Raw genomic sequence first — 15,599 nt, forward strand, 5'->3', positions numbered from 1 at the left:
CCCCTAGACCGCCCCCCTCGCCGCTGCCGCCTGCCCCAAGCCCGCCACCCCCATCGCCGCCCCCACCAGCACCACCTCAGCCTTCACCGCCGCCGCCCTCTCCACTTCCACTGCCCTCGCCACCTCAACCATCGCCGTCACCACCACTCGGTCGGCGAAAGCTAGTAGACAACGGAGGCCTCAGGAGCAGATTCAGCCATCAAAGTAGGATTCGAAGTGAAGCCGGAGGGAGACCTGCAGCTCGATTGGTAGGCGGCCTCGTCGTGGCACTGTTTGGGACCGCGGCGCTGGTCAGCATCTCACGAAGCCTTTGCAGTGCGGTGCCTCAGCCACTCTTGCCTATCGTACGGAAGTCGGCGCGGAAGTTCGCAAAGTAAAACCGCAGGGCTGGAGCGATTTCATTCAGGAAAACGTATAGGCGAGTGCGCCGGCGTGTTGGCTCCTCTGCAGCACTGACAGGCAGTCGCACACGCCCCGCACGCAGAGAGGCAGCCTTCAGCTTCACAGCCGTAGATGTACGTTGTTAAAAGCCTCGGCTAAACCCACCGCAGGAGCCCCAGCAGGGCGCCCACCCTTTGAAGCCTACCCTTTGAAGCTGCCGCCCGGGTGTGTGGGTGTGACTCTGCGGTGACATATGAGATATGTGTGGCCATGTGAGATGTGTGTGTGGTCACACGCGGTTCTCTCTCCTCAGGGCCTCCCCTCTCCTCAGGGGCCTGGACTCGTTGTGACGTGTATTACACGTTGTACTTGTGTGTTCTCTCCCCGCGCACTCCCCCATAACCCCTTTTTTGACGCATTTGACACCACCGACGTAATACACCCGCTTGACACGTAATCCTCCCCTCTCCCTATATGCTGGAGTGGGTAGCATGCCCGGTGTGTTTAAGGATCGAACTACGAGCATTGACGTGCGTGGAGCACTCTCTCCTAAACCCGCCCAGCGGGAGCCTGCACGGGGATCACATGGGGTGTATCCCCTGCGTCGTTGGCAGCCACCACCGAGTCAACCGACGGCAGGCGGCGGTGCTGCCCCTTCGCGCGACTCCGGTCTCGCGACCGCTCAAACGAGGGCACCCGAGCGAGGCCGCTGACGAAGGCGTGTACCGCAGGGGAGCTGATGGGGTTGGGAGGGGGTGATGGGGAGCCCATTGCTGTGCTCGATGTGTGCTGCGTTGCTGGGGTAGCAGTCCCCTTGATTCCGATGTTGGGGCGCTGCAGCGCTGACAGAGAGAGGCGAGCTGCCACCGTGTCTGGAGCCGTGGCAATTAGCCCAACGATGATCCCTGCGACGATGATGCAGACGCCCGCCAGTGCGAGGGCGAGCTGCCAGTCGTCCATGTACTGGTACTCGTCGTAGAAAAGCAGCCCGGCGAGGACGGAGGCGACATTGAGCGCGCCGTACTCGATCGGCAGCGCCACCGTCGTCTCGTACCGGCGGTACACCACCGCGAGCCAGACTGACGTCGCGATGGCACAGCAGACGCCAGTGGAGGCCATGAGCCAAAAAGCGCGGCCCTCGACCGGCTCGCCCGAGGCCAGCATCGAAGTGAAGGCACGGATACCGCAATCGGCGACCGCCTCGTCTAGCCCGAGACCGCCCGGGTAGATGAGCACCATTGCGGCAGCGAGGCACCACGGCGGCTGCGGCAGCTCGCGCTGCGGCTGCTTCGGTGCGTCCGTGCGCGCCCGACGCGCAATCGGACTTGAGTCGGGCGACGCGACCGGCGTCTCAGTTTGCGCCACTGCATCCTCTTTGGCCCCGCCCGCGCCCTTGCCCTTCCCTCGTGCGCAACACGAGCAGCTTGAGCCGTAGTAGCGCACCTCGTACGCCGTGATTGAGCAGACGGAGAGGGCGACGATGCCGAGGCAGACGCCCAAAAAGGTGAGGCCGCCAGAGTCAAGGAAGGCCTCGATCTCAGCCGGCGTGAATTTGGTCGGTGTATCGTCGGGCGCTCCGACGCCGACCACCACTGCGCCGAGCAGCACGACCAAGCAGCCAGCCACCTTCCCCCGCGTGATTGGCTCACGCAACAGCAGGTGGGCAAAGACGAGGTTGAAGATGATGAGGGTGGAGAAGACGGAGGCGAGCACCGTCAGCGGACCGAGGTTGAGCGCGAGGATCTTCAGGCCCGATGCGCAGCCGTACAGCATAAGCCCAAACAGCCACGCGACAAAACGCGGCACGTGCCACCGGTTCACGCGCGGCAGCAGGGGCACACGCGGCCCATCGTATATCAAGGCGTGCCGCTGCGCGGGTTATGGAAGGGGGGCGGGGGGGGGTTAATACACTGCCAGGCGAGGGAGGCGAGAGGTGTCCGGGTCCGCGAAGGGGGGCCGGGCCGTGCGCCACCTGCACGTTCATGCTGTAGGCTAGCACCGCCGCGGCGAGGGTCATCACCCCAATGCCCGCGGCGATCGAAGCCCCGCCGTAGTCATCGCCAGCCGGGTCGGTACCGTTGACCGGCAGCAGCGGCGGCGGCGGTGGGCTCGCCATGGCTTGAGGCGCCTTCTTCTCTCCACTGGCCAAGCGGGTCCAAACGGGGCGGGCGCCGACGGGCACGCGCCGGGTGAATTGAGGCGGCAAACGGGTCCCCCGCGCGTGTACCATCTCTAACTCTGCTTTGGTCTTTTAGCAAGCGAGGTCAGGTTCCACTCATTTCTCGCTGGCTCAATTCATCCCTCCCGGTCATTACGTGGCTTGGACCAGCACGGCGGGTTTTTGACGCTAAGCCTTGGCGGGTCTCTACAGCCCAGCCCTTGATTGAAGCCTATCCCTCGCGTTCGAACCGCCTCGTTGTAGCGCGCACAATACGTGCCATCGAGCTCGTCGCCGTGGGCGCTAAAGGTGGAGAAGGGGCTCGGGTTCAGGCGCGGAGAGTGGGCGTACATCCGCTTGGCGAGCTTGTTGTTGAGAAAGGCGAGCTCCACCGCACTGATGTTGTACGTGCCGCACGCCGGCGAGCCAGGGTCGTCCCTCCCGTAGCGGAACTTGTAGGCAAAGGGGTGCCGGTGCAGCATCTCGCGCCAGTCCTCGGACATCTGCGGCCCGCAGCAGACCCGGAGCACGTCCCACCACCTGATGAACTGCAGTAGCACGTCTGTCTCGTCATCGGTGAGCCCCAGAGCGCGCTGGTAAACGAGCGCGCTGTGGTAGCCCATCCGCGCTGCATCCCTGACGGGCAGAAGCAACCCGACGGTGTGGTTTGCCTTGCGGAGCGACTCGGCGTAGTCTGCCCGTGTCGTGAACGCGGCTGTCACCTCACTGGGCGGTATTTGCAGCACTCTCTTGAGCGTGTGCTCTTTCCACACGGTGTTGGAGTTGGCCGTTGCCTTTAGGTAGTGGTGCTCGCCCCAAAAGCCGCAGAAGGTCCGGCTCAGCCTCCTGGGGTAGTTCCACAGGCGAAGCACCAGACCCGCGCAGACAGTCATGTGCTGAAGCGTGGTAGCTGTCCGGTAAGGGCCCACCTGCACAAGGTGGATTGGAGTGCCCGGGAGAGGCCCCTTGAGCACAGTTCGCTCCGCCCTGTATTCCATGCTCGAGGTGCCAGACGCAGAGCCATCAACCATGGAGGCAAAGGCAGACATGGTGACAGCACCGCTTGATGCAAAAGCGCTTGCTCGGATACGGTCCGGGAGATGCTCGGCTCAAGGGTGCTTGCCTGCCGCTCGTGTTGCTCGTGCGGCCAAGTTTCACGTTTCCCATTCATCCGGGATGTTTACCGCCTTGTTGTTGAGAAGAAAATAATTTCAGAGGTTGAGGTGCGAGCCCGTGGAGGCCCTGGGGATGTGGGGCTTGGGGGGGGGTGGGGGGGGGGGGGACTACCCGCGTGGCTTAGAAGCGAAGCATAGAAGGCCCGCGCGCACAGGCCAGGGACAGGGGGTTGGGGCAATGGGGTTAATTGGGACATTCAGTCATTCACAGACCTTGTTATTGAGAAGGAAATACCTCCTATGGCGCTGCGCGCTGTTCACAACGACACGGGCACAACCCCGGCCAAAGATCACGCACACTGGACAAGACTCAAGAGTTTAAAGCTAAGCGAGCACTTTGGAGCAGAGGAGGGACCCTCTCGCGCCGGCACAAGCCCCACCCGCCACGTGTCCCCTGCTTGCCCTCAGCTCACGCGCCTTACCCTCGGCGGACGGCGCAGAGAGACAAAGCCCTGTACACCTCTTGGGACTAGGCTCTACTCGCAGTCATACCATACAATGATCGCGGTGCGCGCCGTCACCTTGCGCGCGGCCCGGCGCGATGCTCCGCCGCGTCAGAGAAGAGATGGAAGGGGCAAATCACTCGCGAAGGGCGCTCTTCGCCGCGTCGCCGAACCAGCTCGCAAACTTGCGCACGTGTCCCGGCAGCATCTCCGCGTCCACAGCCACATCGCGGAGCTCCGCCTCTCTCAGCTCGGAGAGGTACAAGAGGTCGTCGTAGCCGAGGTCCTATGGCGCACCGCATATGTGCTCACCAACACACAACACAAACGGACCGACGCTTCGCCGCCCTTGGGTCCTCCAGCTTTTGCGCGTATCGCAGCAGGCCAAGCCGTTCGAGCACCTATGAGGCAAGAGAGGAGGATGGACACACAGCGGCGCGGAGGAGCTCCTCCCCTCCTCGCGCGCACCGCGGTGACCTCCGACGCTCCTCCAACGCCGGCGCTGGGCGCGGGCGCTTCGGTGTGCACCACGAGCTGCTGGCTGCCGCTCTGGCCAGCCTGGCTCGCCTGGTTGCCACCCTGGCACTGGCCACCCGGGCTGGCAGCCACGTTGCCGCGTTGGCTGCCTCCGCAGCAGTGAGCACAGAGCCAGTCGCCCCGCGGGATGGCCGAGAGCGGCGGCGAGACGCAGAGCAAGTGGTAGGCAGCCTCGCAGCCGTCGCCGTCGCAGAGCAGGATCTCGTTGCCAGCGGTGTCGTCGCCGCCACCGCAGGCGACGCAGCTGGCGTCCGTCTCTACGATCTGCACGCCTGGGGAAGGCGCCGCAGGCAGGTCGAGTGAGTTGCGGACGCCTCGTCTTCGTGCGCGAGGGGGAGGGCTGGGAGGGGGGGCATGGGGACAGCAGCGTGCCTTGGGGCGGGTCCGAGGAGCTGCCGCCGAGAGGTTCGGAGCCAGCGGCCAGCCCGCCACTGCTCTTTCCCCGAGGGCCGTCAGAAGCGCTTTCCTCCGCGCGCGGCCTCTTGGTGCCGGGTGCCGGTGCCGCAAGCGCGGCCTCACCGCGGTGCTTGCGCCACGCGTCGGGCACCGACACGGCTCGCAGCCCCGCCGGGCCGTGGTACACGAGGTAAGTGCGCTCCGACGAGGTCGTGCGCTGCTCGACGCTCCAGCCTGGAGGAAGAGCCGCAACCGTGGCGCTACGGCCGCCGCCGCCGCCCTGCTCCGCCGCATCCTCGCCGCCGCCCGCACCGCCCTCGTCGCCGCTGCCGACCTCGCCGCCGCCCTCCGCCTCCGCCTCCGCCTCCGCCTCCGCCTCCGCGGCCGCGGCCGCCTCCGCCTCCGCCTCCGCCCCCGCCTCCGCCTCCGCCTCTGCGGCCGCCGCCTCAATCTCGGGCAGGATTGGGTGAAGGCAGCGGCGGTGGATGCAGCACTGCTTCTGCGTGCCCGGGCCGCCAAACTTGGGCTTGTCCATGCAGTGCTTGCACGCCCCGCAATCCGGGGTCAGGCAGGCAGCGCACGCCTGGCACCGCTTCTTCTTCTTGCCAGGCACCCCCGGCACGCGCGAGCCGCGCGCCGACGGCCGCCGCGCGGCAAAGACTGGCTCTCCCTCGAGGCGCCGCCACAGCACCCCCTCCGTGTCCTTCCAGAACCACGTCGGCATCTCCTCCCCCTCCTCCCCAGAAGCTGCCGCCGCTGCCGTCTCCGCCGCCGCCCCTGCCGTCACCTCCACGCCGTCTATCACCACGGCCTCCTCCTCATCCTCCTCGTACTCCTCGTACTCCGCCGTCTCCGCCTCCACCTCCTCCTCCTCCTCTTCTGCCGCCGCCGCCGCCGCCGCCGCCGCCGTCTCCATCGCGCTTCCCGTGGCCGGCTCCACAGCCTCCCCCGCCCCAGCCGCCGCCCCTGCCTCCGCCTCTGGCGCCTCCGCCACCGCCTCCGCCGCCGAGCCGCCGTCAGTGAGTAGCAGCGGGCCCGCCGCTCCGGCGTCGGCAGCGGCACCGCTCCAGACGCGCGACCACGCGGCGGCCGCCTCGTCGCTGCACAGGCGGCCGAGGAAGGACCCGTTCTCGTGCACGCGCGTGACCGCCGCGTACCGCCACTCCCCGACCGGACAAGGCCCGCTCGGCCCTGCCTCGCCGGTCGAGGCGCCGCCCTTGCCGCCCAGCAGTGGTGCCGCTCCCTCCTCGCCCTCCTCGCCCTGCTCCGCCTCGCACCAGACCTGGAAGAGCTGCCGCACCTGTGGCGGCTGCCAGATACCGCCCCCCTGGGACGCCTCGTGCCGCAGCAAGAGCACGTCGAGGATCGCGCTGAGCGAGCGTAGGCCCTTCCCTCCCCGATGCTCTGGCGGGAAGGCGTAGATATCGCCGTCCTTTGTGCCTTGCGAGGCGTGGCGAGGCACCCACTTGATGCGCCATCCGTGCACCTCCTGGCTCAGGTTGCGCTTCCCCGCCGAGCACGCGGCACGCCACACCGCCTCGGCCTCCTCGTCGCCAGCCAAGCACTCCAGGAGTGGCGTATTGACGGTGAGGCTTGCGTGGCGCGGCCTCGCCCGCTGCTCGAGGGACTTGGGCCGCAGGGCCAGCTCGCTGCGGCTGACCCCGTGCACAGTGTCGTCCTCCGCCTCGTAATCGCCATACCAGGCGGGCAATTTGCGGGCGCGCTTTGGCGGGGGCGAACCGTCATCAAGAGACGATAAAGGAGCTGGATTCATGCCTGGCACAGCGCGATTATCATGTCGCGGCTCGATTCTTTCCTTTTTGACGACAACAAAAGAAAAACCCGCGTCTCTGAGCCAAAAAAGCTTTGGGTTTTTTTACTCGAGCGTCTTCAGCCCTACCTATACCCTGCGAGCGGGCCGAAGGTTGGTTCTGCGCTTTGGGTGTCCCCTAGCGGCGGAACGCCCCCCTCTACTCGGAGCTAATAGACACCAGACACGCACACGACGTGCATCCCGTCACTCGACGTCACCCCCCAGGGCCCCTCCGCTCGGCCTCCCCGCCCCCCCATCCGAAGGGGCTCCCTCCTCCTCCCGGTCCTCCCTCCTGTTCGCTTTCCGATGGTCAGGCAGACGGCTGCGGAGCGAGCGTGCCGTCCCCTCTTATACTTCTTCGGCCGCGGCCCCGCCGCCGTCTCGTCCTCTCTGCCTGATCCCGTTGACTCCGCGGGCGATCCAGTGCCCGACTCTCCCCGAGTGAGGGCGGCGGCATTGATTGGGTCGTGTCGCCTCCCCTCCGGCGCCCGGGAGGTCGGGCCGGCTAAAAAAAGAAACAAAGAAAGAAAACGGACAACCCAAGGGAGGGATGGGAGGACGGCACGCCGCCACCACACAGGGATTTTAAGGAGAGGGGTGTGTGTGGTGCGCTAGTCGTCGCCCACCCTTGGGCGTCCGCCTCTTCCTATCTCTCTTCGCAGTCTCTCTCCGATTCTCGCTGCGACCTTCGTGCCACCTCGCGGTCGCCCCCTTCTCGTCGTGCTCTCGCTTGTCGCTTCTTCCTCTAAAGAAAGAAAGAAAGAAAACAGACAACCCAAGGGAGGGATGGGAGGACGGCACGCCGCCACCACACAGGGATTTTAAGGAGAGGTGTGTGGTGCGCTAGCCGTCGCCCACCCTAGGGAGTCTGCCTCTTCCTATCTCTCTTCGCAGTCTCTCGCCGCTTCTCGCTGCAACCTTCATGCCACCTCGCGGTCGTCCCACTCTCGTCGTTCTCTCCCTTGTCATTTCCTCCTCTGTCGCGTCGTTCTCTTCTGCCTCGTCCTGCGACGCCGCCGCCTGCCGGTCCCTTGTTCTCGCGGCTTCTTTCGCCTTTCGGCGCAACTCCGTCCTCCTCGCGGCGTATCCTGGCCCCTCGAGTCTATCGAGCTCCCCTCGCGCAAGGACCACATTTCTGACTCCCACTCCGATCATTTGCCTACAGGTCATGTTGTTGCTCAGGTCCACTCTCTCTTCGAACACTCGTGCCTCTACGGATGATGCCGGCGCTGGGGTCCCCTTCGGATGCATCGTGACATCTGACAACTGGATTTCCACTGGTTCGTCCTCCTCGGAGTCATCTTCCCCGTCCTCCTTCCGCTCGGCTCTTCGCTCGGTACGTTCGGTGTGGCTCACCCTCCATGCCGTGAACAGGCGCTTTATCCACCCTATATTCTTCTCTCGTTCCTCTGCCCGTGCCTTGGTCTTGTCGTTGTTTCGCACCCATGTCTGTATGGCAATCGAGGCTGCCTTCCCCACTACCTGTAGTTCACTCGTCACCTCTCCCGCGAGCTCCCTTCTCTTTCTTTCGGGTATGGAGTCCGTGAGTGCGGGCAGCGTGCAGGCAATCACGGGCGCTATTTTGTCGTACTCCTCTTCGGCGAGCGCTCCAAATCTAGACCCTTTCGCCTTTAAGGAGGCTGCCCTCGCTCGTCTCAGGAATGTGGCGGTGTCTTTTGAGTCCGGCGCCTCCCGTTCAACTCTTGCTGTCGCCCTCGCTGTGTGTTTGTCGAGCTTCCGCATGAAGTGACGCGCCTCTTCCTTATAGCTTATTTCCAGCGCAGCTGCCGCTCAGACCTCAGTATGTGCGCCAACGACGCCTGTGGTGGTTCACTGTCTTCTTGTTTCCAGTCGTCCCAGTCTCTCAGATTCCCGCGTCTCCTCCTTGCCTCGCGCGCCTCTTTTGTGGCCTCATCCCTAGCCGCTTTGCACGCTCTGTCGGGCGAAATTGCGTCGGATTTCTCCTTGCGCAGGCCGAAGCTCCGCCGACACCGCTTCCCGCTCTCGTCGCTGTCCAGGCTAATGGGCGGCCTCCGCGTCCTCGTCGCCGGGGACAAGTCGCACGCCGGAAAGTCCACAATCTCGCTCGGGCTCCTCGGCGCGCTGCTCGAGGCCGGCTACAAGCCCGCCGAGCTTGCCTACATCAAACCGGCGACGCAGTGCGTCTCATCGACGCTGACTGCTCGCTTCTGCGAGGCGAACGGAATCGCGTGCGTCCACGTCGGACCGCTCGTCTTCTACCGCGGCTTCACGCGCCACTTCCTCGACGAGCATCCTGACGACTCGGTCGCCGCGTCGGCAGAACTCGTCCAGAAGTGCGCCGCCGCCGTCGAGAGCCTCTCTGCGGGGAAGAGGCTTACAGTGATAGACGGCGTCGGGTACCCATCGGTCGGCTCCATCGTCGGCTGCTCCTCCGCCGACCTCGCCGTTGCGTGCGGCGCGCCGGTCCTCCTCGTTGGCAAATCAGGCGCCCGGCCCCGCCCGCGGCCTCTCGCCTCTCCCACCTCCCGCCCCGACGCCTCGCCTGCGGTTGGGCGCGGGCAGGCTTGGGCGACGCGATCGACTCGTTCAACCTCTGCGCCCGCTACTTCGAGGCGCAGCGCGTGCCTGTCCTCGGCGCGGTCTTCAACCGCGTGCCCTCCTCTGGCTTCTACGGGTGAGCCGGCTGCCTGCGGCACACACCTCCCCGAGTGCGGCACACACCTCTTTGACGAGTGAGAGAGGTCGCGTCGGCGCGGCAGGCGGGAGAAGGTGTCGGCCTACTTCACAAAGTACTTCGAGACCCACCGGCCGAAGCAGCGCGTGTATGGCCTGCTGCCAGAGGCGAGCGGGCTCGACACCGGTGCGGAGGAGTCGTGCTCCTTCGCCTTCAAGCACCCGGAGGCGCGGGGGCCTGCCCCGCCCCTCGCCCCTCCGAGCTGTGTGCTCCGCAGCGTGAAGAAGAGTCGCCCCTCTCCAGCAGCGCCCTCCTCCCCCGGCTCCTCGACTACTCCTCCTCCTCGAGTCACCGCCGCCGCCTCCTCGCCTCTCACCGGCTGCTGCTCGGAGCGACGCACCCGGCGGCTCAGCGCGGCGCTGGCCCGCTGCCGCAGGTGCCGCCGCCCGCGGGGCCGATGAGCGAGGGCGACGAGGCGGCGGTGAAGGCGGTCGGCCAGCTCTTCGCAGACTGCGTCGACATGACGGCGCTGCTGCAGGCCTTGCTTGCACGCCTCCGCCGCTTCACACCTCCATGCTTCACACCGCCGCTTCACACCTCCACCGCTTCACACCGCTTCACACCTCCATTGCTCCGCTTCCATGCCTGCTACAGATCGGCCCACCGCCGCATTTCACCTGCCACCCTAGCCCCGCCCCGCCTCTCCCCCCCTCCCACCTCTCCGGCAGGACCTCGATGCTGCCTGCAAGTCGCCGGATGCTTACACGAACAAGCTCGTCTGCTTCGCCGGCACGGATGCGGCCTGAGAGCTTGTCGCTGCACCCCCTCTTCCTCGCCCGCAGGCGGAGTGCGTCAGGAGTGCGTCAGCCGTGGAGCTCCGGGGATTGACGAATTGACCAGTTCCCGCGTTGAACCGTTGATGGACGCCACGGCGAGGCGTGTCCTAGGGCGTGTCCGGCGTGTCGCCGAACCAGTCACGCTCTCTCACGAAGCTTTCTGTGTGTCGTGTGCGCATGCGCATCCTCGTGTCGTCATGATCCACTCGTTCCCCTCCCAGGCTGCGCTTTTCTCCGTTTGTTTTGGCTTTTGTGCGCTTGGCACACTCCACACACACACAGCTCGACAGCTCCTTTTTCTGCCCTTTCATTCGCAAGTCTCGTTTTCTTCACGCGTTAGACGTTTCACCTCTCTGCTTCTCCGGTACGTTCTCGCACCCTCACGCGTCACGTCACCAAACTCTCGCTTTATTTAGCCTAGAGGCTTAGCCCCTTCACGGCTTTTAGCGTGCACACACCTCTCCTTAAAATCCCTGTGTGGTGGCGGCGTGCCGTCCTCCCATCCCTCCCTTGAGTTGTCTGTTTTCTTTCTTTCTGTTAGCGTGCTTCGTGCTAGGTGTTTGGGAGATTTTTCGTTTTACGGCGGCAAAAAAAAAAGGGTGCTGGGAGCTGGGGGTGCTTTGCGGTCTACACGAGGAGCTGGAGGGAACCGAGGTCCGAGCCGACCTCCCGTCCTCCCCCATGCGTCCTCCCCGCTGGCGCCGCTGCCTCCCCCCGTCTTCGAGCAGTCTCATATTGTTTCATCACACAGAGACACACAGAGCGGAACCAGTACGTTCTCGCGCGCTCACGCGCCACGCGACTCATCGGTCTCGATCCCATGCTGGTTGCTCTGCGGATTGCGAGAGACACCAGACTCCGGAGCGGGCGCCGCCCGTCGGCTTTCCCTCTCTGCGTCCGGGCGCACGCAACACGCTCCGACGCGGAACAAGCCACTCGATGGGGCAATGCATCCACCTCCAAGCCCCCGCGCCTCCCTCGGCTACGCACGCCGCTCTCACACCGCGACCCTCACGGTGCCGTCCCGCGGCTCATCATGGGCGAGGCGACGGCGGTGCAGCGCGCAGACGACTTGTGCGGGTCGGGCTGCTTTGCGAATAGCGAGACGGTGATGCAGCCGGCGGCGGTGAGGCCCATCCCGAACAATCCGCTCGGCGGCGGCACCTTGGCCTCCAGCACCGCGGAGAGGAGGAGCACCACGACCGAGTTCGAGCCTAGCAGGGCGGGAGGGACGGGTGGCGCGACGAGCGGGAGGCGCGTCGCGCGCTGCGCTGCGAGGCGAGGCGCCGAAGATTGCGATGGCGATGCTCGTGTATGGGCCGGCGCCGAGCGCCTCGTTGATCGCGTAGACGCCGCTCGCCTGCAGCAGGCCGCAGAGCATGGGCAGCGCGACCTGGTCACGCAGGGCGTGGTCGGGGGCGGGAAGGTGCCACCGCGAGGAAGGAGAGGAGGGGGACGGGCTGCCCCGAGGGGAGTGACGCCGCTCCAGTCCGCGCACAGCAGAGGCAGCACGCCCACCACGCCCATGCAGATGGTGCCTGCGCCCAAGCACTCCGCGCGTGAGGCGAGGTGGGGGTGGCCACGCGCGACGGCCCGCGGCGGCAGCGAGCGCGTGCGATGAAGCCGCTCGCCGCCGAGAGGCCGCCGACCGCCGCCACCCGGACCGAAAAGACGGAGGCGCCAAAGCAGAGCATCGCGCCTGGAGGAGGGGCAGGGGGGGGGGGGGGGGCGGGTCAGGCCCGGGCCGCTCTCGTGCCACGGCAGGGCGAGGGGAGCGGCGCACAGACGGCAAAGCCGAACCCGGTCAGCGAGACGCCGCCGCCTCCTCCGCCAAAGGGCCCGGCCATGGTCACGAGGCCGGCAAAGACGAGGGCGACCGAGCCCCACTGCCCGGGCGTGAGCCGCTCGTTGTAGAAGAAGTGGCACAGCAGCGAGACGAGGATCACGTCGGCACACACCACCGAGGCGAGCGGCCCCATGGCCTCCGGGTCCGCGGCAAAGCTCAGCTTCATGAAGAGCTGCGCGCCTCCGATGGCGATGCCGCCCGCCACCGTGACGACCTTTGGCATGAGCGGCAGCGGCGGCGGCTCGGAGCTGGGCAGGAGCGCCGAGCTGAGCGGCGTCTCTTCGCTGTCGGCGAAGAAGACGCCGCGCGAGCAGTTCATGCACAAAAAGACGGCGCCGCACAGGCCAGTTGCGAGCCAGAGCAGACCGACGGTGCGGTTGAAGTCGTCGCCAGGGAGCGAGTTGGTGTAGCCAATGATGTAGTTCTGGGGCGCCAGGCAGGGCGAGGGAGACGTGGTGAGGCGGAGGCCAAGGCGTGGTGAGGCGGCGGCCAAGGCGTGGTGAGGTGTGCTTCTCTCTCTCGCTCGCTACTCTCTCTCTCTCCCTCTCTCTCTCTCTCTCTCTCTCTCTCTCTCTCTCTCTCACACACACACACACACACACACACACACAACTCTGACCTGGAGTCCAAATATCCACATCGCGACGACAGACCAGCCAACCGCTTTGCAGAGACCCGGCGCCATCGCCGCGCAAAAAGTGCGCGACGAGGAAAAAAAAGGCTTGAAGAGTCTTCCCGCGTTGTTCCCTTGGCGCTTGAGCCTTGACCTGATGGTGATCTCGATTCTCGGTCCTCTCGATCTCTCGTTCCATCATCCAAACGCAAACCTCTTTGGACTTTGCGCCTTTTGCTTTTCTCCGCAAGCGGCAAGGGCCAAGGGCCAAGGGACATCCTTGCTCTGGGACCACTCGCGACTCGGCTAGTGCGGGCTCGATTTCTTTCGTAACACGTAAGGTTTCTCAACGACCGCGTCTCGCCGCGGCACCCAAACCCGCAAAAGTGCTGGAGAAGGGACCAACGGGTCTCAGCAACTCGACTCACCATCACTCCTCGTCCGAGTCCGAGCCATAAGCCCCCAGCCCGAGTAGGCCACCGGGCTCTGGAGCCGCACCGCCACCGCCGTCTGGGCTGCCGGCGGCTGCTGGTGCCGGCGCCGCCGCAGCGGCCGGCGCCGGCGCCGCGGGAGCCCCCTCCCCCGCGGCTCCTGGACCACAAGCAGCCGGCCCCTTCTTGACCACAAAGTTGGGCAGGCGCGAGGGAGGCGCTACCCGCTTCTTGGCTGGCGCCGCCGCCGCCGCCGCCGCCGCCTCGGCCGGCTTGGGCGCGGGCGTGAAGGCGTCCCGCACGGGCGGCAGCGGCGGGCGGCTCGCCTCGGAGGCGGCGGCACGCGCGGCGGAAAAGGCGTCCTTCTCGGACTGGGCGCGCTCAGCCAGCGCGTTCCTCTGCGCCAGCTGCGCCCTGTCGAAGTGAGTCAGCTTGTCTGCGTTGCGCCCGCGGCCGCGCCGCGTGAGCGAGCCCTGCGCCGCCGTCTTGGCCACCGTAACAATCAGGTAGCCGTCGTCGAAGCGCGAGCCGTCGAAGCGCTCGATGGCGGCGGCGGCCGCCGCCGCGTTGTCGTACGTGCAGCTCAGCTCGCCCTCGCTCTCGCCCGTCTCCTCGTCGCGGTACATGCGGATGCGGCACGGGCCCACGCTCGAGAGCAGCGCGTGCATCGCCGACTCGCTCGCGTCGCCCAAGCCTGCCCGCGCCCAACCGCAGGCGAGGCGTCGGGGCGGGAGGTGGGAGAGGCGAGAGGCCGCGGGCGGGGCCGGGCGCCTGATTTGCCAACGAGGAGGACCGGCGCGCCGCACGCAACGGCGAGGTCGGCGGAGGAGCAGCCGACGATGGAGCCGACCGATGGGTACCCGACGCCGTCTATCACTGTAAGCCTCTTCCCCGCAGAGAGGCTCTCGACGGCGGCGGCGCACTTCTGGACGAGTTCTGCCGACGCGGCGACCGAGTCGTCAGGATGCTCGTCGAGGAAGTGGCGCGTGAAGCCGCGGTAGAAGACGAGCGGTCCGACGTGGACGCACGCGATTCCGTTGCATTCGCGAGGGTGACGTGGCGGGGTGTTTCACGAGGAGGTAGAAAGTCGGGCGCGAGCGGGCGAGGCAGCGGCGAGGCGGCGGGAGGGTGGCGAGGCGATTTTAAATAAATAAATACAACGGACATCCCAAGCGAGGGCTGGGTCGAGGACAGACACGTCCCCACCTTTTTGCAGGATTTTGCAAAAGCGAGGGGGGAGGGCGCATCGGGCATCGCCGCGCGGAGAGGGCTGGGCACAGGGCACAGGGGATCTCTCTCGCATAGGATATGCACTCGGCGGCACGAGGGCAAGGCTGGGCGTCCTATGTTTGTGCTCCCCCCCGGACCCCTCGCTCTCGGGCACTAACCATCTGACCACTCATCGACGGGGCTTTGGCGAGCGGCCGCGCTGCGGGGCAGGGCTGGTCGGAGAAACTGAGAATGGGCTCTGGCCACTCGCCCGTGCGGTTGTAACCGCGCATCAGCCGAACGGAGGCCTCGACCGCCCCTCGGCAAGCTCTCGAGCATCTCGAGCAGCTCGCCCGCCGCCATCGCCGCCTCGAACTGCTCCCTCATGCCGAGCGCGCCGCAGACCTTGCATACAGCCTCTTGCTGCACCTCGTCCGGTAAATCGGTGTCGTAGCCGGACGAGTCGGCGGAGGAAGCCCGCTTGGCGGGCGGCGAGTCTCTATCATGAGTGGGCGTTCACGCTCGAACACTTTTGACCGCAGCGAATATGTTCACACCTTGAGCGGAGGCCAATTGATTCGCGATACTCTGGCAAAAAAGGGGTTGGCAACGGGCTTTTGCCCGGGCAAGCCTTCAGCTGGTGCCAACGTACCAAAACGTCCGTCCCGTCGACCAAATACGCGGTCGGTAGAAATGGCTTGCTTGCAAGAATGGGATGCCGACAGGCGTCAGGCGGCGCATGCCGAGAAGTCGCTTGCCGTGCGGGAGCTCGTGCGCCTCTCCCTGCGCGTGCAGTCCACGGGCGTCGTCGCGGAGCTTCATCTCGACACGGCACTGGTTGCTCCGAGCGGCAGCGGAGCTGATCACGAGCGACGAATTCGCCGGGGATGCCAGGCAACAGATGGGCGCGCAGATAATTGGCGTGGCGTCCTAAACAACGCGACCGACGAGCATGCTCAACTGCTGCGCGACGCTCTCTGCGACCCCGACTTTTGTATGCGCTTTGCCATTCGCCGCCGCATTGGCTCAGGGGGCACAGTCCGCTTGCAGTGGCTCTTCCGCACGAATAGCGTTGTTGGCCGCATGCGTCCTGGCATCGGGAGAG

The 15,599-nt window shown here is 66.0% G+C and overlaps 2 protein-coding genes across 2 annotated transcripts; one reads left to right on the top strand and one right to left on the bottom strand.

Moving 5' to 3' along the window:
• Positions 1 to 930: 930 nt before the first annotated feature.
• Positions 931 to 6,864, bottom strand: EMIHUDRAFT_462792 (hypothetical protein; the record flags this gene model as incomplete). Its single annotated transcript, XM_005783325.1, has 6 exons — positions 931 to 2,250; positions 2,354 to 2,629; positions 2,791 to 3,468; positions 4,351 to 4,443; positions 4,626 to 4,966; positions 5,214 to 6,864. The coding sequence occupies 6 exons, from the start codon at positions 6,862 to 6,864 to the stop codon at positions 931 to 933; spliced, it is 4,359 nt and encodes a 1,452-aa protein (XP_005783382.1).
• A 2,024-nt stretch (positions 6,865 to 8,888) lies between these two features.
• Positions 8,889 to 10,365, top strand: EMIHUDRAFT_449603 (hypothetical protein; the record flags this gene model as incomplete). The annotated part of the gene is made up of 5 exons (XM_005783326.1): positions 8,889 to 9,370; positions 9,448 to 9,559; positions 9,645 to 9,786; positions 9,996 to 10,097; positions 10,288 to 10,365. The coding sequence occupies exons 1-5, from the start codon at positions 8,926 to 8,928 to the stop codon at positions 10,363 to 10,365; spliced, it is 879 nt and encodes a 292-aa protein (XP_005783383.1). The 5' UTR covers positions 8,889 to 8,925.
• Between the last annotated feature and the right edge of the window lie 5,234 nt (positions 10,366 to 15,599).

Source organism: Emiliania huxleyi (assembly GCF_000372725.1).
Source record: "Emiliania huxleyi CCMP1516 chromosome Unknown EMIHUscaffold_18, whole genome shotgun sequence".
NCBI classification, from domain to species: Eukaryota; Haptophyta; order Isochrysidales; family Noelaerhabdaceae; genus Emiliania; species Emiliania huxleyi.